We start from the raw sequence: 24,462 nt of genomic DNA on the forward strand, positions 1-24,462 counted from the left end.
CAACACGGACATCTACTACAAACCGACCGAATCCCACAGCTACCTGGACTACACCTCCTCCCATCCTGCCCCCTGTAAAAACGCCATCCCATTCTCCCAATTCCTTCGACTCCGCCGCATCTGCTCCCAGGATGACCAGTTCCAAAAACGCACAACCCAGATGGCCTCCTTCAAGGACCGCAATTTCCCCCCCGACGTGGTCGACGATGCCCTCCACCGCATCTCTTCCACTTCCCGCTCCTCCGCCCTTGAACCCCGCCCCTCCAACCGCCACCAGGACAGAACCCCACTGGTCCTCACCTACCACCCCACCAATCTCCATGTACAGCGCATCATCCGCCGTCATTTCCGCTACCTCCAAACGGACCCCACCACCAAGGATATATTTCCCTCCCCTATCAGCATTCCGTAAAGACCACTCCCTCCGTGACTCCCTCGTCAGATCCACACCCCCCACCAACCCAACCTCCACTCCCGGCACCTTCCCCTGCAACTGCAGGAGGTGCAAGACTTGCGCCCACACCTCCCCCCTCACCTCCCTCCAAGGCCCCAAAGGAAACTTCCATATCCGCCACAGATTCACCTGCACCTCCACACATATCATCTATTGCATCCTCTGCACCCGATGTGGCCTCCTCTATATTGGGGAGACAGGCCGGCTACTTGCGGAGCGTTTCAGAGAACACCTCTGGGACACCCGGACCAACCAACCCAACCACCCTGTAGCTCAACATTTCAATTCCCCCTCCCACTCCACCAAGGATATGCAGGTCTTTGGACTCCTCCATCGTCAGACCACAACAAAACGACGGTTGGAGGAAGAGCGCCTCATCTTCCGCCTAGGAACCCTCCAACCACAAGGGATGAACTCGGATTTCACCAGTTTCCTCATTTCCCCTCCCCCCACCCTGTCTCAGTCAAATCCATCAAATTCAGCACCGCCTTCCTAACCTGAGATCTTCTTCCCGACCTCTCCGCCCCCACCCCAGTCTGACCTATCACCCTCACCTTGACCTCTTTCCACCTATCACATTTCCGACGCCCCTCCGCCAAGTCCCTCCTCCCTACCTTTTATCTTAGCCTGCTGGACAAACTTTCCCCATTCCTGAAGAAGGACTTATGCCCGAAACATCGATTCTCCTGTTCCCTGGATGCTGCCTGACCTGCGCTTTTCCAGCTACACATTTCCAGCGCTGATTCCTGGGATGACAAGCCTGATGTATGAAGAGTGACTGGATCAGTTAGGTCTATATTCACTGAAGTAAGTGAGGACTGCAGATGCTGGAGATCAGAGTCGAGAGTGTGGTGCTGGAAAATCACAGCAGGTCAGGCAGATGCGAATAGCAGGAAAGTTGATGTTTTGGGAGGAGCCTTTCATCAGGAATGCGGCTTGTGAGGCAAGGGGGTGGAGAGATAAATGAGAGGTGAGTAGGGATGGTGGGAGCGGGGAAGGTAGTTGGAGGTAGAGGTAATGGTGATAGGTCAGAGAGGAGGGTAGAGTGGATAGGTGGGAAGGAAGATGGACAGGTATGACAGGCCGCGGGCCGTGCCGACTTACAAGGTTGGATCTGGGATAATGGGGTGGGGGGTGGTGGAGAAATCAGGAAACTGGTGAAGTTCAAATTGATGCCATGTGGTTGGAGGGTCCCATGGCAGAAGATGAGGCGTTCTTCCTGCAGGCTTTGGGTGGTTAGGGTGTGGCACCTATCGCACTCTTAGCTACCCCTCTTTCTCCCCCAACCCACCTTCATAACCTTCAACTTGAAATATCTCCTATCAAAATGTCCTGAGAATGCAAGGGGTAGGTTTTTTAAATTGGCTGCTTTTTCTGAAGGCGTAGGAACAAATTGCTGTTGTTGGAATCTGTACTAAAAACTACAAATACTGGAGATCACAGCGGGTCGGGCAGCATCCATGGAGAGAGAGAACAGACTAACGTTTCGAGTCAGAGCTGAAGTTTCTCTGAAGTTGCTTTGCTATGTCTTTTGATCCTATAATTGTTGTTTTAGTCCAGCTGTTCAGTGGCAAACTTCAGCCTTGATCTTGGTTTGCTGTTGGCTGTTTTTCAAGATAAAATTGAGACAATATTTATGTAATCTGTTTTACCATTAATTTTTTGGGGGTTGTACGTGGTGTGCAACAAGATCAGTTAATCGAAAAGTGCTGTTCGTATTATAATATGCTCAACAATCTCTCCAAAGAATTATAGTGTGTTGATGTGCAAAGTTGTGCATTTGACCAACTTGTCGTCTTGGAGGGTGTTGGCTGTAACCAACTGCATTATTGATGTAGAGAATCTACTGATTCAACAACTTCCTGATTTCCAGACTCTTAGCTGTCCACAGAAAACATCATTACTGTATAATACATGATATAATCTACATATGCTGCTTGGACACTGACATTTGGTATTTCTATTTGTGAAGCTGGTTGTAGGAATGTCAAATTCTCATTCTCAGAGAAAAAAAATTAGATGTTCATGGCATATTTTACAGCTTGTTTAAAAGCAGGCTACTTCTAACTTGCTTCTCTGGTCTCCTTTCTGTTCTCCACCTTCAGTGCTTTGAAATAAATACATTTGGTGCACACTTACTCTTTTTTTTTATTTCTTTTGTCCATAGGACGCACAGAATCACCATCACTAACTTCTGTCTTGGAAAGCATCTAGTTAGTGAGGATGATTTACTGAAAGATCAGCGGGGGAGCCCTGCCTACATTAGCCCTGATGTTCTGAGTGGTGAGTTCCCAATTCTGTCTGATGACTATATACTGTTGGCAGGAGAGTGGGTGGTTTGCAATGTTAAGGCTGCCTGTGTTCTTGCATCAGTGTTTACTGAGTATAGCAATATGAGACAGGAAAGCCTTCTCCAGTCTCTACACCCACTATTTTTTCCTGTTATTCAGTCCTTCCAGCTTCCACTAAAGTGTTTCCGTACTGTAATCATATTTATCATCTAGATGCTTTAACAACTGGCAAAACAGATGTAAGAGAATGTGAGGAAGTACCTTTTTTTGCTGTTGAAAAGAGGTCTTCATTCTAGTTCAGATATGAATATTCAAATTTTCAGTTCTTGTAAGTTCCTATAACTCCTTTTGAAGAGATTTGAATTTCCTGTTGAAAAAATACACAGGATTTCATGTTTTAAAACCTGTACTGACTAAAAGCAGTAATGATAAAAAAAATTTTTTTTCCTGAACTTATATTTGAAACACATTCTGCAAATTACACTCCTTAAAGCAAACACTCCAGGACCCAACCTTCAGTGAGTTTCTCTGACCCCACTTTGCTGAGTATTAATTTTGAATGACTATTCCAAGGTACTTTGATCAGTTTTAGGAGCTTCTTAAGCCCCTGGATAACAGTAAATCTATTTCTGTTGCTGCTTCTTTCTCCTAGCTTTCCAGATTCCAGACAAATTTCCCCAGATCTTTGAGTTGGCTGCTGAATGTATCATTTCAACTAGTCTCCCTTCTGCATCCGGATGCTGTACCTTGCAAAAGATCACAACTTCACACTACTGACCTCCTAGAACTACTCTCTTTTTGTTCCTTGGTTTAGTGAGAAGTTTGTAAACCAATAGAAAGCCAACTGACTTTCTCTGCCATCTTACTCTCAAAGCCATATGAAACATACAAACTTTCATCTAGGGAAAAAAAACTGGTGATTTTACCTTGACTCGTCCTCAACTCCCTTTTATGTTTGAAATAAGTAGACAATTTATAGTGCAAACTGTTTGAAATCTGATACCTACAACCTCTTGTAGGGACGTTTGGAGGCAGAGTCTTTTTTTTAAAACTCAGGATCTGCAACCATTGTCGTGCAATGTAATACCTTGCACAGCCTTCTCTGTAAAATGAGCTTTTCTTTTGATCATTTCAAACCACCAGACTTTGTGTCAGGCAGACTTCAGAGCAGGTCACATGACTCATGTTTGAAACGTCAGCGAAGCAGAGGGAGTGGAGAGGACAAACAAGATTTTGTGCAACTTAGCTCCAGCTTGAGTTAAGATACGGTCAGTAGTGGTGGTATGGCCATAAAGAGCCTGGGTAGCTTGGTGTTACAGTTATGGTAACTGAGTGGATAGGAGAGGGTTGTGAAGTGGAGCGGCTCAGTGAGTTATGAGTTTGGAAAGAACTTCAACATGAATTTACCAGCCAGACTGAATGCTGAAATGCTGAGGTTATTTCAGATATTTGCTACAATTGTATTGGTTAGTGGTATTGATGATCATAGAAAATGTGTGGAATACCAATGTTTCTATTCATCAGTTTAATTATTCTGTCTACTTGAAGTAGTGTAGAGGTATTTGCAATTCATTGTAGATCTGCGTTAGTGCAGTAATAGTGCGATTCTTGGTTACAAGAGTGTTTCAGGTCTTCTGACAACTGATAACTCTGGGTAATCCAGATGTTCAGAGATGTGACTTGAAACATTATGGCAGCTGATGAAATTTAAATTTTGTTAATTTAGTCTAGAATCCAGGGTTTGTCTCATTCATGATCATCAAACTGTTGAATTGGTGTAAAAACCTCTCCTGTTCACTCATGTCCTTCAGAGATAAAAATCTGTCCATATCCAACTTGGTTGGTATGTGACCTCACTCCCACAGGAGTGCTTGACTTTTATTTGCCTCTGAAATGATCCAACAAGTCAATAAGGAAAACTTAAGGATAGGCAATAAAACACCAGCATTGCACAAGAGCCAAGAATGAATAAAAAAGGAGAGGGGATATCGCAGTTGAACTTGATTTGCTCTTTTATTTTGAGACTCACATCTGTGCAGTTTCCTCCATCGAATCATTGGTAAGTGACCAGAATATGGAGTTCGGCTGCTTCTCTTCCACAAATACTGAAACCAGTTGTCACACTTCAGGTGATAGCTCATTGGGCATGGTGGGAATTAAATCTGTGATTTTTCTGATTGTTCTAACTTTTTGTTGTGCTTTTATCATATGTTTCTTGATATGCCAATGTTGCTACTAAAGCTGAGTTGTTTTGCATCTCTAGTTGTCCAAAGGTTTGCAGTGCAATGTCTTGAAGTGATTTTCTTTGTGGCTGAATGCATTAATGAGCACTCAAGTCAACTGTACAGTGTGGGGCTGGCATCGCATGTATGACTGGTTGGGTTATACTGCAATGTTTGTTTTCTTACACAGCAATATTCTCCAAGAAATTGGCAGCTTCCACGCTGATGAAGGACTTATGACCGAAATGTCGACTTTCCTGCTCCTTGGATGCTGCCTGATCTGCTGTGCTTTTTCAGCGACACACTTCTTGACTCACTCTTCAGTATCTGCACTCCTCACTTTCTCTCAGCTTGCAAGCTTTTCCTTGTTCACCTTCACAATTCACAATGACAGGAATGGAGTGTGCGTACTTCTAAATTCTAATGTGGTACTGTTGATGCAACACAAATGGCATCCAGCCTCTTCAGCTTAGTCTTGTTACCAATCTTAATTCTGCAATCTTGCAGCAGTAACTTTAATTAGAGATTTGATTTGTATTTTGTATACTTGACATGATGTAACAGTATGTTTAGGCTGGTCAAATAGCAACAATATGTTTAATTGGATGACTACTATTTTGAATTGTCAACAATTTACCTTTATGAAGCTTTTATCAATTTTTTTCCCATCACCCTCAAAAGCACTTGACTCCTGTTTCATGTTATGATAATACTGCTTTTCCTTTGCAAATTGTTTGGAGGAAATTATGTTGTTAGTGTTTGAGTTGTGGCTGCTCAGTATTCCTCCTTTCCCCACTCCATTTCTTTCATCATGTTCTGAATATATTTGCTCAAGATTTCTAACTGGTTTTCTAATGGACAGTATTTCATCAAAGCCTTAATAGTAAGTGGTGACAAGCAGTGGGAAGACATTGCAGCTGACACTGATATTTACCCAAACAGTTGCTTTAGGGAGCAGAATTGTTCTTTCTCTCTGTTGCCCTGACTTAACCATGATACTAAGGCAACTTTTGTCTTGCCATTTTGGTGAAATTAGTAAATCGTGTAAAAGCCAGAGTTTGAATCGTGGACCTTCAGCTCTCTGCAACTCAGTATTGCATTAGTAAATTTACCAAGTAAGCAGTAGGAGAATCTTCACATTTGGATGGGTGTATTTATGAATGTTTATCACAATTTGTGTGTTAACTTCACAGTTTTGGGGCTAGTAGATGTGTAACTATTGTCATGTAGATTTTAAGCGGATTGCAAACATGGTGGTGTACCATGTTTACCTGTCAAACGAAAGAGCAGCCATCAGTTTAATCGCTCTGACCTTGCAAAGCAAATTAAATCTCAATAACTTAAACAATAAATTAGATTTCGAACAAGTACATAGACCAAGCCTTGAGCATAGTATGTCAGAATAAGTCAACTGGAAATGGGCATTTCTTGTTCACTATATGCTTGCTCAGTTGTAATTCCCTAAGTGATGGTATGTATTCACAAGTTTTAGAGAAAAGTGACAAAAGTTTTATAAACTGAAACTGCTTCCTGGTCTGAAGTGTTGATGGCCACCAAAGTCAACTGCCCATGAACAAGTAATTTAAAAAAAAAAATTTGAGGTATCAGTTCAGTTCGTCTGTTTGTGGTATCAAATACATGCCGTTAGTGTTGACTCTAGATTGCTTGCTGAAATAGCCGAGGAAGCCACTTGTTTGGCTAAAGACCTACCGTACTACAGCATTTCAATGCTCTGGTCTCACCTCCATATTCAGATAATTGAGGGATGGGCAAGAAGTGTTGGTCTCACCAGCAACACTGACATTTTGAGAATGTGTAAATCTAAAAACAAAATCAATCAAGAACCAGCTGTTAACTAACGGAGTAATCGGCTTTCTATAAACTAGTTAGGTGTCAAAAGCTGACGTTGATGGCTTTCTGGTCACAACAGTTGATGGGATTTGAATGAGCAGCAGTGCACAGCCATAATAATTGAGGAGTAGAATCTGGATGTAGCAAATTGTTGTTCATCTTTTATAAACAAGATGTGGTAAGTGTGTGTTATAAAACATTTTTTTTCTGCAGTGGGTGTGTCAAATTACACAATTTTCTACAAAATAGTTGGGATGCCAAAAAAAGCAGATGTGATATTGGATACCAGTGGTCATTGGTCAGTTTCACTTAGATTATCTATATGGTGTGGCATTGATCCCCACGTTCATCGCTGACACCAATTCTGTAATATAACATACCAAGCATTTGTGCGTATCTGTTGTTACTCGCAATGTTAGACATGGTTTTCATTTTCTCTATATCCATTATTTGAGTTATGCTTGTTGGAATTTGCATCAGAATCATCTGATTATCTGTAGGATCAACAAAGGCACTTGAGACTGACCATGACTATCGGCTGTTGGAGGAATTGGGTTTGGATATTCATTGTTCTACCATACTGCATTCCCAACAAAAGATCACAAAGTTGACATGATTGTCTCAGCCCTGCCAACTGATGTCCAAACATGTGGCTTTGGGTCAGTATATGAAAAATCTGAGAAATGGTGGACAAGAGCTTAATGTTGAGGAAAAGTGAGATTCATTAATTTCAAATTGGGAGATATTAGTCAGGTTGAGGCTATTGAGGGAAAGAAACATTCAGTGGCTGTAGTTACAGTTATCGCAGAGAAAGATGGTCGTGGTTATTGGCGGTTGCTCACTGTGGTTCGAGGATATTGCTGTAGAGATTACTTGAAGCAGACTCAACCTGCCCGCCTTAAGCTGTCTCATCAAAATGGTCCCTCTTTTATTGAGTCAAGTTGTTTATTTGTTCCAGCTTCTGCTAAATTATCTGTGTCATTGTGTGCAGGATACAACCCACATCAAATTTGTAACTGCTGCATTGGTTAGTCCCACCCCTACAATCTTCACCAGTATTTTCCCCTACTATCAGCAACATGGTGGTTGCCATTGGCCAATAAGTTAACTGGGCCAGCCACATCAACAACCTGTTTAAAAGTTGATTACTGTGTGGCTTTGTTTTTGAAATTTGAATCTCCAATAAAACTGTCTGACATGATGAGGGGGAGTGAAAAATAAAACCAGACTTACCTTATATAACAGATTCCACTCTTGGAACTGTACCACTCGTGTCTGGCACTATTGAGCCGAGCTCTACACTCTTGGACTTCTGCCCATTGAAGCAAGAACTTGTGTTCTAAAAGAAACCAAGCAACATGAGCACTCCTAATATTACCCACTGGCTGTTTATTTCACTAATGATCCACTGTGTCCTCTGACCTTGATTCAGTCTCCTCCTTTTTTCAGGAATCCACAGGGGAGAGAACCAATATTTTTCAATCTACAATTCCTTTCAATACTTCTGATGTATAACAGAATTTTTGAAATTTTACTAATTTAATTAAATTATTAATATGCTAACAGTTAGAAAACAAATCTATAATTATATTTAGGTAAATTATATTCAGGTAATTAAAGTTCATACTGATTTAGCAATAAAACCTTGGGAATTGCAGTGTACAAACCAACAAAGCTTTGTCCTGAATAAACAAGACCTTCTGCTGAGCAATTTGTGAGCATGTGGGAATAGTTGTATGTTGCTTAATCATTGTATAGCGAGTTGCACTTTACATCTTTATTTTGGCTGGAGTTGTAAAAAGATAACTGGATTTAGTGGGAAATAGGTTCTGGACAAGCTTCTTGGAGTTGTATGAACTTGATGCATTTCTGATTAAGTTACTGCCTTATTTTTGAAAACTTATGCATTTTAGTTAAAAATTTGAATTGGCAATGATTGACTAATCATAGTATAGTGAATGGATATAAAATATTTTTCTCCCAATGGTGACCCTCTTTTTGGAATTACTCTAAAAACATCAGAAAGCATTGCATTCCTTATTTTGAGTTGGTTTTGCTGAAAGTGGGCTATTGTCAATCATTATGGGCAAGTAGCAGTCATGTTGAATAATTACTTTGACTCAGTATTTCTTGTAAAGAAAGAGAGCTTTCGAGAAGTCCTGAGGAAATTAATAGTGGATGAGGGACAGGGACTGAACATAAGTAAGACATTGATCATAAGGAAAGTAATGGAACCACACAAAATACAAAATGCTGGAAATCACAGCAGGTAAGGCAGCATGGGTGGAGAGAACGCAAGCTAGTGTTTAGAGTCTAGATAATTCTTCAACAGTATCCATCCCACGCGTGTTAAAGGATTTGGGAGAGCACATTGTAGATACCCTAATTATAATATTTGCATTTCCTAGATACTCTGGATTGTAAAGTTGCCTGACACTGCTTATTAAGAAGGATAAAAGAGGAAAACCAGTGAATTACAGGCATGTTAGCCTAACATTGGTGGCGGAGAAATTTTTAAGAGTCTGAAATCAAGAACATGGTAACTGAGCACCTCAAATTTTCAGTGAATCAGGGAGAGCCAGCATAGATTTGTGACAATTAGGTCATGCCTGACAACCTCATTGAATGTTTTGAAGAGGTGATAGAGGTATTGCACAGGGGAATGCCTATAGATGTTGTTTCTCTGGACTTCCAGAAGGCATTTGATAAGGTCATACAGAAGAAACTGTTAACTCAAGTAAAAGCCCATGGAATTGGGTGCAAATTATTGACATGGCTGGGAAATTAGTTGATTGGCAGGTAACAAAGTCGGGCGAATTGGTAGGCACTCAAATTGGCAGGATGTGACTGGTGGCGTTCCACAGATCTGCTAGGTTTTCAATTATTCTCATTGCTTTTATTCAAGTTGCTAATAAATAAAGTAAGTCATATCACCAAATATGATGATGATACAGTTATTCTGCATTGTAGGCAGTGCAGATGATAACATAAAGTTAACAAAGACATATTGATAGACTAGGTGAATAGGCAAAACTTTGGCAGATAAAGTTCAATGCATGCAACTGTGAGGTTATCCGTTTTGGGTCCACAAAGGATAGGTCAGGTACTTTCTAGATGGCATGAACTTACATACAGTGGATCTCCAAAGAGACTTCGCAGTTCAGATGTGAAAAAGTCATGAACAGGTGCAGAAAATAATCAAGAAGGCTAATAGAATGCTGGTCTTTTTCTCAAGAGAGCTGGAGTGTAAGGATGTAGACATTATGCTGCAGTTATCCAAAGCCCTGCTTAGATTCTCCTGGAGTATTGAGAGCAGATCTGGGCACTACACTTTGGGGAGGATATATTGGCCTCGTGGGAGTGCAACATAGGTTTACAAAAATGGCTCTTGGACCTTGGGGGTTAAGCTATGAGCACAAATTTTACAAATTAGGTCTGCTTCTCTAGAATTTAGAAAGTTAAGTCTTCAAGACATTAGCAGGAAAAGACAGGGTAGATAAAGATGAACTGTTTCCACTGGTTGGGGTTCAAGAACCAGGAGGCGTAGTGTAAAGTTTCAGACCAGACCAGTGAGGAGGGATGTTAGGCACTTTCCTGTATAGGGGTGGAAGAGGTTTGGAATTCTCTTCCACATCTGCAGTTGATGCTTGATCACTTGTTAGCTTTAAATCTTACATGCTCATTTTTTTATTGAGCAAAGCTATTAAGGGCTATGGGCTACAGGCAGGTATAAGGAATTAGGCAAAAGATCGGCCATGATCTGATTGAATGGTGGAACAGGTTTGATGGGCTGAATGGCCTGCTGTTGTTCCTATGTTCCTACGATTGGATATTACATGAGAAAAAGCTCAAGTTCTGCTCCCTCCCTGCCTCTGGTATCCTTTATTCACTAACAGGCAAGTTAAAGGGCAAGGAATCAACAGCTTCAGAAATCATTATATACAATTCATCAAAACTTATGGTGCAGTACAGGCCGTTCAGCCCACTGATCCGTGCTTCATGGTAGACTATGGTATATTGGTAACATCACTTGGCGAGTAATGCAGCGGCCGAGGCTGATATTCTGGCAATGAGGCATTCGCATCTCACTGGGACAGCCAATGGAATTTAAAGACCATTAATAACACTGGAATATAAAGCTAGGCTTCGTCCTGGTGGTCAGTACAGCCATCATCAAAGTTGCTGTTTGAAACAAAATATTGTTCACTAATGCCCTTTAAATCTGTCATGTTTACCAAACCCAGAGCAGTGTGATTGATTATTGGCTGCCCTCTGAAGACGGCCCTTCAGTTCAATGCAGTGAGGAATGCACGACAAATACTGGCTAAATTATAAATGCTGAGCAACACTGTCAGCATCCCACACAACAATAAAGGGGGAAAAAAAAAGACTGGCTCCCGAATTTATCTCACTCTGTCAGCACACTTTATTCTCATTTACATAGTGCCTAGATTTCCTGTGGTAAAAATGCTACTTTCAATTTTAATTCTCCTGTGTGGAGTTGGTTCAATTTTGAATTGAAGAAACGTTCTACAGTTTCAGCAGGCTGTGGGGGGAACCACTTGCTGTCATTCTTTGCCGCGCATGATATAAATTTCTGTGATTGATGTCTTGAGTGCAATCTGTCTTAATTTTGGCTGTTCTGAACCAAAATCGACGTAAGGTAAGCACATTAGTTAAACGATGGCCTTCAGTTTTATTGTGGGATATCGTTTTACCGTTCATTCACTTCAATTTTTATTATGTCAAATACGTCTTGAAACTCAAAATATGGTGTGAACGTTCTGTTTTCATTTTCATTCTCTTTACAAGAATGAGTCAGGAGTTCACGTTTCACATTCTGAATAGATCATGCACAAACCACAAAAACCCCAACTATCCCAGAACTTAGTAATTTCATTTGTAACCTGGTTTGGAAGTGTCATTGGTGCTAAATTGTTGCACTCATTTCTGTTATAGGATTATAATGAGCTAAGTGGAAACGATGGCCTAGCGGTGGTATCGCTAAACTATTAACCCAGAAAATCAACTAATAATCTCGGGTGCCAGGTTCATTCCCACCACAGTACGTGGCGGAATTTGAATTTGATTAAAACGAGTTCTAGAATTAAGAATTCACCAGTGACAATGAAACCATTGTCGATTGTCTGAAAAATCCATCTGGCTCACTAATGTCCTTCAGGGAAGGTAATTTGCCATCCTCACCTGATGTGGCCTTCTAAATGTGTCTCCAGACCCAGAGCAATGGGTCTGAACTCAGCTGCCCTCTGAAATGGTCTAGGAGCCACTCAGTTCGAATAATTGCTGTGAAGTCTCAACAAAGAAATGAAATGCCAGACCACCTGGCATTAACCTGGGCACTGGAAAAGACAATGGCAGCGATAGCTCTGTCAACCTTGCAAAACCCTCCTTACTAATATCTGGGGGCTAGTGCCGAAATTGGGAGCACTCGCTCACAGACCAGTCAAGCAACAGCCTCACACAGTCATACCTTACAGACCATGTTCCTGACACCACCATCACCATCATCCCTGGATATGTCTTGTCCCACTGGCATCCCATACCCAGCAGTTGTCTTGGGAGTCCTCGATGTTGATTCTGGACCCCATAAAGTCTTGTGCTTTGGGTTAAACATTTGCAAGGAAACCTCCTTGATTATCACAAACTGTCCTCCCTCTGCTAACGAATCAGTGCTCCTCCATGTTGAACAATGGAGAAAGCAGTGAGGGCAGCAAGGGTGGAAAATGCACTCTGGGTGGTGGATTTCAGTTTCCACCACCAAAAGTGCCTCTGCAGCAGCACTATTGATTGAGTTGGTAGGGTTCAAAAGGACATTGCTTCTAGACTGGGTTTGCAGCTGGTGGTGACGGAACCAACAAGAGGGAAAACATACCTGACCTCATTCTTGCTGAAAATGTGTTGCTGGAAAAGCGCAGCAGGTCAGGCAGCATCGAAGGAACAGGAGAATTGACGTTTCGGGCATAAGCCCTCAGGTATGCCCGAAACATCGATTCTCCTGTTCCTTGGATGCTGCCTGACCTGCTGCGCTTTTCCAGCAACACATTTTCAGCTCTGATCTCCAGCATCTGCAGTCCTCACTTTCTCCTGACCTCATTCTTACCGATCTGTCAGCTGCAGATACATCTGTCCGTGACAGTATCAATAAGAGTGATCACCACACAGTCCTTGTGGAGATGAGTCCTGCCTTCTCATTGAGAATGATCTCCATCATGATTGTAGCACTATCACTGTACTAAATGGGACAGGCTTCAAACAGATCTAGCTACTCAAGGCTGAACATCGGTGAGGCACTGTGAACCATCATCGTAAACTGAAATCACTGGATATCAGGGGGCAAACTCTACTTAATGAAGTCGTACATGGCATATGGGAAGATGGTTGTGGTTGTTGGTCAGTCGTCTCAGCTGCAGTGCTTCTCTGCAGGATTTCCGCAGGGTCGTGTCCGAGGTCCAACCATCTTCAGCTGCTTCTTCATTGACCTTCTCTCATTCATTAAACGATTAATTATGGCTGCTGGTCAGAATCATGGAATTCTAAACTGAAGGGCATTTTGTCAACCTACAGCACATGGGCTGCAGTAGTTCAAGAAGGAAGCTCACTAGCACCTTCTCAAGGGCAACTAGGGATAGGCAATAAATGCTGGCCGACCAATTATGCCCATATCACGAGTAAATAAAAACACTTGGAACTCAGCAGTCTATATGGTGAAATGATTTGGCAATGCCAGTGTTGGACAGGGGTACAAAGTTAAAAATCACAGTTAAAAATCACAACACCAGGTTATAGTCCAACAGGTTTATTTGGAAGCACTAGCTTTCGAAGCGCTGCTCTTTCATCAGGTGGTTGTGGAGAATCACAACCGTCACAGCCGCAACCACCTGATGAAGGAGCAACTCTCTGAAAGCTAGTGCTTCCAAGCAAACCTGTTGGACTATAACCTGGTGTTGTGTGATTTTTTAACTGTGGGGTGAAAGCACTTCTATAGGGCTGTTTAGTTAGGAGTGCCACTACATTGACTTTATGACAGTGGAGGAACTGCAATGTAGTTGTCTATCAGGATGTTTTGGGGGAGAATTTCAGGTGATGTTGCCTTGTGCTTGCAGCCCTTGTTCTGGCCCGGGGGCATTTTTTTTTAACCTGAAGCAACTTTCCTTAAAAGAAAAATTGCTCACAGTAAAGACTGTTGGGAACTATGTGCTGAAAATTTGGCATTTCTAAACCAAGTACCTAACGTGACAAATACTCTAGTATGTTGCTTAGTTTGTACATATAATAACTAAAGTACATTTTCTATTAATATCAAGAAAAATAAATTGAAGCAGACCTAATTTTCACATTATAATTTCTTTGTATAATGTTCAGTAAAGTCTCTTTGAAACCAAAAGTTTACTTAAGATGCGTATAATTAAGACAATTGTTTGCTTGCTTATTCTCGAGCCAAACCTAGCTAATTGTGTCAGGCAATGTTAGAAACACTAATAATTGTGGCCTGTATTGATTGGTGTAGCTGTACCACTCAAACAAGTTTATTTTAGAGCATGGTGGTTTCTGTTAAAATAATTTTAAACAGGAAAGTGGGGAATCGTGATGAGCTTTATATTTTCACAATGTAAACACAACTCTTACTATGTTTTTTGAAAAATTAAAACTCTTCTAATGACGCAGTCTACAGAAAAGCTTTGGAATCAGTAAATGAGATGCTAAGGAGCTGTCTGCAGCTTGAATTGCGGACCCATATTCATGTGGTAGAGGTTGCAGGTTTTGGAGATGCTGATGAAGAGTTTCCAAAATGCATCTTGGAGATAGTACTGTACACATTGAAACCAAATTGTGTAGGTCAAAGTAATGAACGTTTAAGATCTTATTTAAGTTTACATAGAAGACTGAAATGCAAAAATTAATCATTGAGTGAAATGCTTCTGTGATCTAAGCAACGCTTAACATTGTTAAATGTGCAAAGAACAGTATTATTTCATGTAGGATTCCAAGCAACAGTTCCATGTTCTGTCATGGTTCAGGATGGGGGAAATTAGAGCAGTGAGCATTCAGGGTCTGTGGGGCTCTGCTAAGCCTTGCACTGAAGGCTAATGTTTGTGTCTGCACTGGCACTTAATGGTATCTGTGATGACGTAGAAATGAAAATAATTAAAAAACAATCTTTAATGCAAGACGTCCTTGGTTACATTGTCAACCCCTTGTACTGTTGTATGGTTGGATTGGCATGGCCTGGAAGCCGATTGTAAGACAGCCAAGTTTCTTAGTTAATGAGTCACATGTACGAAGAACGCTGCAGCTTTAGCCAAGTACATTATTTTGTGTTTTTTTTTCAGGTCGACCGTATAGGGGCAAACCCAGTGACATGTGGGCACTTGGTGTAGTGCTCTTCACCATGCTTTATGGGCAGTTTCCATTTTATGACAGCATACCTCAAGAGCTCTTCAGGAAAATAAAAGCGGCTGAATATACCATCCCAGAGTAAGTTGGTAATTTTGTGTTTGGCTTAAAAATAATTTGTGTACTTGTTACAAATGTGATTTTATGTCAATGTTTTTTATACTTGTCATATCCTCTGGATGTTGACTGTAATACGTAATGGAGAGCTAGATGGAGCAATTCTTGATCCAAGGTATTTGTTATTTTCACAAAGCAGTTTAGAGTGGCCATGTTACAACAGTTTGTAATTGAGAGTTCAAGAGACAGTTAAACAAGTTAAAAGTGGATTTTTTTTGTTAAATGCAGATGAAACTAGTCTGCTTATTCATAAGATTTTCACTTTTAAAGGAAGTATTTGTCCCTGCAGTAAGTCCTTGTGATCCCTTCATTGTAGCACCTGACCTAAGTGATTCAGTGGTTTTTATTTCACTGCTTGGGAGTACATCCATATGTCGATTACCCCTCGTGTAAAGCGCTTTCTGATATATTTTCCATTTTTTAGCTTTTGTTGGTTCACACCAATGTCACCTTGTTTTACTGTTTGGATTTGCCTTTTTTAAACCATTTAATAATGTTGAATATCTCTAAGATTACCTCTTCGACATCTGCCTTCAAAGCTGAAGAGCTCAATTTTCTCTACTGCGCTGCCTCGGAGTCGGGCTTGTCCTACCTCCAGACCTTGAATGTCTTAGTGAACAGAGTTGAGGTGCTGAATGACCAGAGCACTGCATTAATTGGGCATATTTCTTCTTGCTTGTATTGGATCTGTAATTACGCAATTAATGGGCCTCGTTTGCAGTTCTTCATTGTTTACTCATTGTTAGTGGGCGGCACGGTGGTTAGCACTGCTGCCTCACAGCGCCAGAGACCCGGGTTCAATTCCCGCCTCAGGCGACTGACTGTGTGGAGTTTGCACATTCTCCCCGTGTCTGCGTGGGTTTCCTCCGGGTGCTCCGGTTTCCTCCCACAGTCCAAAGATGTGCAGGTCAGGTGAATTGGCCATGCTAAATTGCCCGTAATGTTAGGTGAAGGGGTAAATGTAGGGGTATGGGTGGGTTGCGCTTCGGCGGGTCGGTGTGGACTTGTTGGGCCGAAGGGCCTGTTTCCACACTAATGTAATGTAATCTAATCTAATCTTAAAAGGCATATCTATGAAGGCTGCTGGATCTATTTCATTGTTTCTTCCAATCTGACCACTTTGCATTGATCTGCCATTATTCTTACATGAGTCAGTGTTGTATCTGTTCTCTTGGTTTTTTTAGATATTGTCTTTAATGAGCTGACTTGTCTATTTCTTTCTATTTTTGCTTGGGTAAGGTGCAAATTTGTACCGCTGTTGAAAGTGTTGCTGACCCTGACAATCTGAAGAAGCTGAATTGCATGTACAACTGAAATGAACAAAGTTGCTGAAATTTCTGGGAGTGGGATTGGTGACTGTAGCTTTTATTGCTGATGAGTCACTTGCCACATACTAGCTAGGCTCCACAGTGCCTCCATGTCAGCTTTCTGGTTATTAGTCAGTGTTTAAACAACACTACTCAAAACAAACACCATGAAATATATGTTCAGAGTTCTTTAAAATATGCTTCCACTATTAAAGGGATATGAAAATGCTTCAGTTTTCTTTGTGAGCTGGATGAATCTATCTATATCTCTCATCAGCCTATTCAGCTCAATGTTAAATGATGTAACTGGGAGACAGCACTTTGGGATCTCAGCAACATACGGACAAATACACTACTGTGTTGCCTTTATACAAGTTAGTCCTGAAAGCTAGCACTGTTTGTTGAACAATGTCTGTGCTAGCTTGTGAAGATTTGTCAGTTAGGCAAAATCCTGGAATGCCATGGCACCTGTAGGACTACCTCAGAAATTAGTGACACCTTAAAGAGAGTTCAACATTTGTGCTTTAATTGTGAAATCAAGGAGTGGTTTTATGTTCTTTTTGCAGCTAGGAAATTCCTTTTCAAACATATTCATTTGTAGGCAAATATGATAACAGTCTATATACAAAATTCCTTTGTTTTTTAGAAACAAAAGTTGTGGTGGATGACCATTTGGGTGTTTAGTTGCAAACTGATGAAAGTGAAAGCTGGGAAAAGTTCCAGTAGCTGAAAATATGTTGCTGGAAAAGCGCAGCAGGTCAGGCAGCATCCAAGGAACAGGAGAATCGACGTTTCGGGCATAAGCCCTTCTTCAGGAATGAGGAAAGTGTGTCCAGCAGGCTAAGATAAAAGGTAGGGAGGAGGGACTTGGGGGAGGGGCGTTGGAAATGCGATAGGTGGAAGGAGGTCAAGGTGAGGGTGATAGGCCGGAGTGGGGTGGGGGCGGAGAGTTCAGGAAGAAGATTGCAGGTTAGGAAGGCGGTGCTGAGTTCGAGGGATTTGACTGAGACAAGGTGGGGGGAGGGGAAATGAGGAAACTGGAGAAATCTGAGTTCATCCCTTGTGGTTGGAGGGTTCCTAGGGGGAAGATGAGGCGCTCTTCCTCCAACCGTCGTGTTGCTATGGTCTGGCGATGGAGGAGTCCAAGGACCTCTGGGACACCCGGACCAACCAACCCAACCACCCCGTGGCTCAACACTTCAACTCCCCCTCCCACTCCACCAATTCTACAGAAAGTTCCAGTAGGTCCATTTTTTTTCCAATAGTGTAACTTAATTGTTACACTAAACTGACCAGTTGTTCCCTCGCCATCCACCAATCATGCAGTTGCATGAAGTGGAAGTGGAATGAAAGCACCAAACAAATTTAGGCATTTGAAACAAAAACTGGTAAAGGATTTGTTAGTTTCCAATGAGAGTCTGAGTCACCTGGTGGTTTCAGGTAACCTGTATTTTCAGTTGTGTCATTTCTCCAGAGCAATAAGGCACACAAAGTTTGTAAGTAATTTATTTCAAAGAGCTCAAGCTGAAAGTGCCACCACCACCCCAATCCCAAGTACAGCATCTTATACAGTTCAAGCTTGCCTTAGCAATTTACTTGCTGTCGTGTATGTAGTTTAACTGTCGATAATCCTTAACCCAAAGGACGTACAGCAATTAAGCTAATCATATCACTGAATGACACAAAGAGATGGACAGGCTTGTGGTCAACCCCGGTTCTCCATGGTTTCATGATTCTACCAGACTTTCTTATCTCTCTCTAATAATATGGGGGCTGCTTTGTCTGTCTGAGACTAGTTTGAATCTTTTCATCTCGTATATAAATGGATCTAAAGCTAGTTCTGAATCTATATTTATGATTATCTGAAGAATCTTACCGAAAGCCTATTCTTGGTATTGTAACAGATTGATTTAGTAATTCAAGAGCATTAATTAATGCGAAATGTCATTATACATAAATACTGCAGCTGCATATTATATCTAAGTCCAGTAACCTTGAGTCTACAGAGTTACTATCGTTCTACTTATGAAGACTGCATTAAGCAACTATTTTCCCAAGCCCTCTAACTATTGTCAGCCATGTTCTGCTGCTCAGTCTTGGGTAGCCTTAGCTGGATTCCACAATGACTTGATGCAACATTTTCCAGTATCAACTATGTGGCACTGTCAGCCATACTTCTATACCCCACATTACTTGAAGTTGAGGGAGGAATGTTGCTGACAGTGATCAGACTCTTTCTCTTCAATCAAAAATTGCCATGTGCTTTCCTTCATCCAGCTGAACAGGCAGACATGTCTCACCTAAAAGATTGCATTAATACTATGCCCTACTCTAGCCATACTGTACTGAAGTGTCAGCACAAATTGTAGTCAATTTCTGGAAAATTTCTTGTGCCCACATTCTGCTGAAGTGAGAGTACGGAGGTGAAAAGAATGGAAAGCTTCTCAAGTCAGAGAAATCATGTAAAATTTGTCGTAGTCAGAAAGTCCTCTGCAAACCAAACAGTTTGGGTTAGAATGAGTGATGAAGATCAGAATTGTAAATATAATGTGAGAGTGATAAATGAATGGGTGTGTTCCTGCTGAATCATTCTTGGATCTGACTCTTGAAGAATGATTCAACTCTCTAAGACTTGATCATTCCCTCTGGCAGTTTCCTGATGGCGCCAGGACTTGCTAATTTAAAGGATAATCAGATGGAGGAGGCACCACCGAGCATGTTAATTGCAATCCTTTGTAATGATTAATTGTGGAGTCTGACGCTGAGAACTGCTTAAGAAAAGTTTGTCGTAGGTTTGACTGTAAATGGGGAATGAAAATTTAAAGCCCGGTATTCACCAAATGACTTGAGATTTGCAAGAAATGATTTAGTCAGTATTCACCACTTCACAGGTTTATATGCCAACCTGGCAATTTCCCTTCCTGCCTTTCAGAGAACTGTTGAACGATAGTTCATTGTTTTAAAAAAAAATCAAATTGCCATTTCACGGACAACTGCTTTATAATTAAAAGCAAAAGCAGTACTTGGAACAATACACTTATTGATCAATGATTTATTAAGCTCTTATTCATTTTCCAAGAAACGTTGCTTTGATTCTAAATGTGGGAGCATTTGTTCTGAAACCTTTAAGCTTGCTGTGTTTTGAAAAGTCTCATTATTGCATAGATCTGTAGGGGTTGTTTTGTTTGGGGAGATGGATTTTGTGAGCATTACTCATTGGTTTCTAGTTGCTTGTCTTGTGCCTGAAGTATTGGGTGTGCTGCTTTGTGACTCATACGTTTACATGTTTTACGCTGCTTTGTGTCAAATTGATACAAGTCTTACTATACAGCTGGCATAATATTGTTATGTGGTCAATGTATGTTGTCTTTTTCCATTAAAAATACTGTCCAGCCATAACTGTCTGCTTTATTTTTCCTTCCCTTCCCTCGTGCAGGGATTGCCGTGTGTCAGAAAACACAGTTTGTTTGATTCAAAAGCTGTTGCTTCTGGACCCTCAGCAAAGGCTGACAGCCACTGAAGTGCTGGATTCACTGAGCTCCATCATAGCTACATGGTGAGTTTGCTATGTTGTACATACAAAATTATCTTGTTTATGACCCTACCCTAAATCATTCATCTCTTAACACAGCTATAGATTTCTTACCTTCCTCTCGACACACTTCACTTCAAATCCATATTGTCAGAGGTTCTGTCTTTGAGATCCTGTCTAGCTTGCCTGTATCACTGTGATTTGACTGCATGCTTGCAATCAATCAGGAAAAGATTTGCAATCAGGCTGATCCCTTTTAAAGCCTCATGTCTTTTTTTTCCCCTCATCAAATGCCACTCGGAGCCTTTGTCACCTGGAACTGTAAATTTTGTTGAGTCATTTCATAAAAGAATTGACTACTTAAACTTGCACAGCTAACTGTAACTTACAAATTTCAGGGTGTTGCAAAAGCATGAGTAGAAAAGTGTACATTCAGCACATTCGGATGAAAAATAGTTTTGGTTTGAACAATTTTGACAATATTTTTGAAGCAGTGCAAATGATGCATGACTTTACTATTAAATAGTGGTTTCTTACAAGCTGTCGAGAATGTAGTGCTGGAAAATCAGAGGTCAGGCAGCATCGGAGGAGCAGGAGATTTGACGTTTCGGGCAAAGCCGTTCATCAGGAATTATGCCCGAAACGTTGATTCTCCTCCTCGGATGCTGCCAGACCTGTGCTTTTCCAGCACTGCACTCTCTACTCTGATCTCCAGTATCTGCAGTCCTCACTTTCTCTTCATGAGATTCAAATCCCAACCAAGTACCTGAGCGTTAAACTCAAGGCTGACACTTCAGTACAGAGGGAGTGCTGCACTGTTGCGGATACCATTCTTCTGCTGGGACTCTAAACTGAAACCACATCCGCCTGCGTGAGTGGATGCAAAAATATCCCATGTCGTTTTGTTAAAGAAGAGCGGAGTGTTGTCCCTGTGTCCTGGTCAACATCACAAAAACAGATTATCTGGTCATTATCGCATTGCTGTTTCTGGGAGTTTGCTGTGTGCAAATTAACAGCCACACTTGCAACATTATAATAATGGCTACACTTCAAAACTTACTACTTCGGCTGTGAAGTATCTTCAGACCTCTAGTGCATGTGGAAAGTGCTATACGAATGCAAGTCTTTATCTCTTGAGTACAACCATTTTTGAAATCTCAATTACATTACTTCCCTTCTTGCCATGCTGATTAATTTCCTGGAAGATATCTCATTGCCCTGTGAATCCATCATTAGTACCTTATTGAGTAAATCTCCTTTATGACTTCCAAAAGGGAATCTCTTCATTTCTTTCTCCCCACCCCAGCTTCCTAGGTTTAAGCCTAGTTCCCTGGCTGAAGATGTTGCTTTGCATCAGATTTCTACTAATGGAATTGCTGTTTCTAAGTGCTTGCTATTGTATTAAAATGCAAGTTGTAACATTATTCATCAACTGTTTAGATGAAGTGCAACAGCAGATTTTTCTGATACACTGCTTCTATATCCTCTTGTAGGCAATCTCTTTCGTCACTTCATGGCCCTTTGCAGGTGGTGCCAGATATTGATGACCAAGTCAACAATCCAGAAATCCTACAGGAGGTAAGAACTCCTAGGCCTGAGTTGCTGTGCCTGATATATTGTACCTATAAGTTTGCTAACAGTAGGAATAAAATAAGTCCGCCTGAATCAAGTTACTCGAGTGTATTAAGTTTATTTCTGTAACCAGGAATTAATCAGTCTGGATTGGAACTATTTGCACATAGCATGAGTCCAAACTTGCAAGTAAGCAATTTTCTGATATACTTCTTCATGACCCAGAAGATGTTTAAGCCTGAACTTGTAATTTTTTTTTTGTCATTTTGTCATTGAACCTGTAAAATTTGCTCTTTGGCTTCATGACAGTTTTGAATATTTCTTAAAATTCACCACCTGTTTCATTTGCCTTTAACCCCTTATGTTTCTGCTGTTAATTTGGCAGCTAGTGCTTGGTTTAAGTTGCAACGAATCCAGATATTTGGACATGGACTCAACTAGGGTGTGCACCTGGATTAATCTGGGCAGTTGACCATGCAGTATGTCCTTGCTTTTGGTACTGAGACAAGATCACTTCAATCAATCAATCAAGCTGGTTGCTGACATTGCTTCCTGTCTTTGAAGGCTGGTACCTTATCCACTGGCAACTCATTAAAACTAGTATTCTTTGTGTTCTTTTTAATTCTTAGTGAGTAGCAACTCCCAAGTGATGAGTGTCCTCATTTGCCCATGAGGGGCATCATAGCCAAGTGGATTCTATTCCCTTTTAATAACTGCACACACTCGGAATAAAGTGACACTGAATAGTGATCAGGCACGGAATGCCCTTCTCCATAGATAAATGTGAGCTTCCCAACTGCTGTTTCATCTGAACTTCAGAAAAGACTGCCACCTGAGCCATTCTGTTCTATTGATTCAGTGCCATATTTGTCCACTGGCTGACTTCTCAGTGAGAGATGCTTTTGATTATATGACAGAATAAACTACTAGAGCATTCATTGACTGGGAAAGAGTGAGGACCAGAAGTATCAACATTTTAATCCTTTGAATATGTTCCACTCACTTGTGACTGTTCTGTACCTCAACTTCATTTTCATTCCTGTCTGTCCCCTCACGTGTCAGTCTCTGCTTTGAAAGTTTCATGATGTGGAGGTGCTGATGTTGAACTGCAGTGGACAAAGTTAAAAATCACATCACGCTAGGTCATAGTCCAACGGGTTTATTTGGAAGTACAAGCTTTCGTTGCAGTACTCCTTCCATCAGGTAACTAGTGGTGCAGGATCATAAGATACAGAATTTATAGCAGAAGATCATGGTGTCGTGCAACTGATACGATATATTGAACAAACCTAGATTGCTGTTAAGTCTTTCATCTTTTATCTTTGCAAGTGTTGATGCTTTAGATGTAAGCCCCAGGCTTCTTTCAAGTCATTTTGCTGAGATAACTTGAGGTTTTGTTTAAAAAAAAAGTGATGTCTCAGTGCATTAAAGGTGTGAGGTTAGAGTCTGTCTGTATCCCAACCTTGACTCCGACTGGTTCTGTTTCCAAAGTAGGATTTTATGAAATGTCACATGGATTGACTCCCTGCAGATTGTGTACTTTTTGAATAAAATAGAATCCATCTACAAATACAATTCTGCAATAGACTATAAACTTGTGTGTATGGATGCATGTGAGGGAGAGAGTATTTGTGTGTGCGTATTTACATATTAATGAATCGATACCTGCAATACATTCTAAAAGATGAAAGACTTAACAGCAATCTAGGTTTGTTCAATATATCCTGTCAATTGCATGACACTATGATCTTTTGGTGTAAATTCTGTTTCTTGTGATCCTGCCCCACTACTTAATGATGAAGGAGCACCGCTCCGAAAGCTAGTATTTCCAAATAAACCTGTTGGACCATAACCTGGTGTTATGATTTTTTTAACTTTGAAACTTTCAAAACTTGTCAGCCTCCATATCCATTTGGGAAAAGTGTTCCAAATTTCGACTACCTTTTGTGTGAAAGAGTTGAGAACAAGAGGGCACAAATTTAATGAAATTATCAAAAGAAGCAAAAGTAAGATGAGATGAAGCTTTTTCATGCTGTATGTGGTTGAAGTCTGGAATGTACTGCCTGAGAGAATAGTAGAGGCAGATACAATTGTTGCATTCAAAGGGAAAATCAACTGTTTAGAAAAGGAACAAAATATGTCATTATAGGCAGTAGGCAGGAGAATGGAATTAAATAATATCCTTGTTTTAGAGATTTGGTGCAGATATGATTTGCTGAATGGACTCCTTTTGCACCATAACAATTCTGTGATACAGAGTACTTCCTGATTTCTAACCTTAATAGCCTAGCACAAATTATTTTTTAAAATATTGTAGCTCTTTTTCTTTGGAAACCTCCCTCACCAAGTGGAAAGACTTCCCTGTGTTGACTCAGTACTTTAATGTTAAACACTGCGATTACATCATCCCTCAATCTTGTAAACTCGAGGAAATGCAAGTCAGGTTTATATGTTTGACGTGCGTTCAATTTAATCCTTTAAGTTCTGAGATTGTTCCAGTGTACCTGCATTGTAACTCTTCCTTGGTCATGTTTTTTCTCCCCCCACACAGCGTCAGCAAAGCTGAATGTCTCAGTGGCTTGAAGACAAATTGCTTCCTCACTCTAAACCCCTTGAGTTAGAGACCAATATTCCAATTGCCTTTGTGATTGTGCATTAGATTTTAGTAATATGTTGACATTTACTTAAATGCCTGTGCTCA

General features: G+C 40.9%; 1 protein-coding gene across 3 annotated transcripts in view; it reads left to right on the forward strand.

The window, feature by feature from the left end:
• The window catches only part of stk40 (serine/threonine kinase 40), a 76,660-nt gene that overhangs the window by 46,014 nt on the left and 6,184 nt on the right, over nucleotides 1-24,462 (forward strand). For all 3 annotated transcript variants that reach the window (XM_043717907.2, XM_043717909.2, XM_087976911.1), the window contains exons 7-10: nucleotides 2,622-2,737; nucleotides 15,170-15,314; nucleotides 20,094-20,213; nucleotides 21,683-21,767. In XM_043717907.2, coding sequence (XP_043573842.1) covers nucleotides 2,622-2,737; nucleotides 15,170-15,314; nucleotides 20,094-20,213; nucleotides 21,683-21,767 — 466 coding nt within the window. The remainder of the gene's footprint in view (nucleotides 1-2,621; nucleotides 2,738-15,169; nucleotides 15,315-20,093; nucleotides 20,214-21,682; nucleotides 21,768-24,462) is intronic.

This window comes from Chiloscyllium plagiosum, unplaced genomic scaffold (assembly GCF_037043375.1).
Source record: "Chiloscyllium plagiosum isolate Xiang-an unplaced genomic scaffold, Cpla_swu_hap1 HiC_scaffold_30, whole genome shotgun sequence".
Taxonomy (NCBI): Eukaryota; Metazoa; Chordata; class Chondrichthyes; order Orectolobiformes; family Hemiscylliidae; genus Chiloscyllium; species Chiloscyllium plagiosum.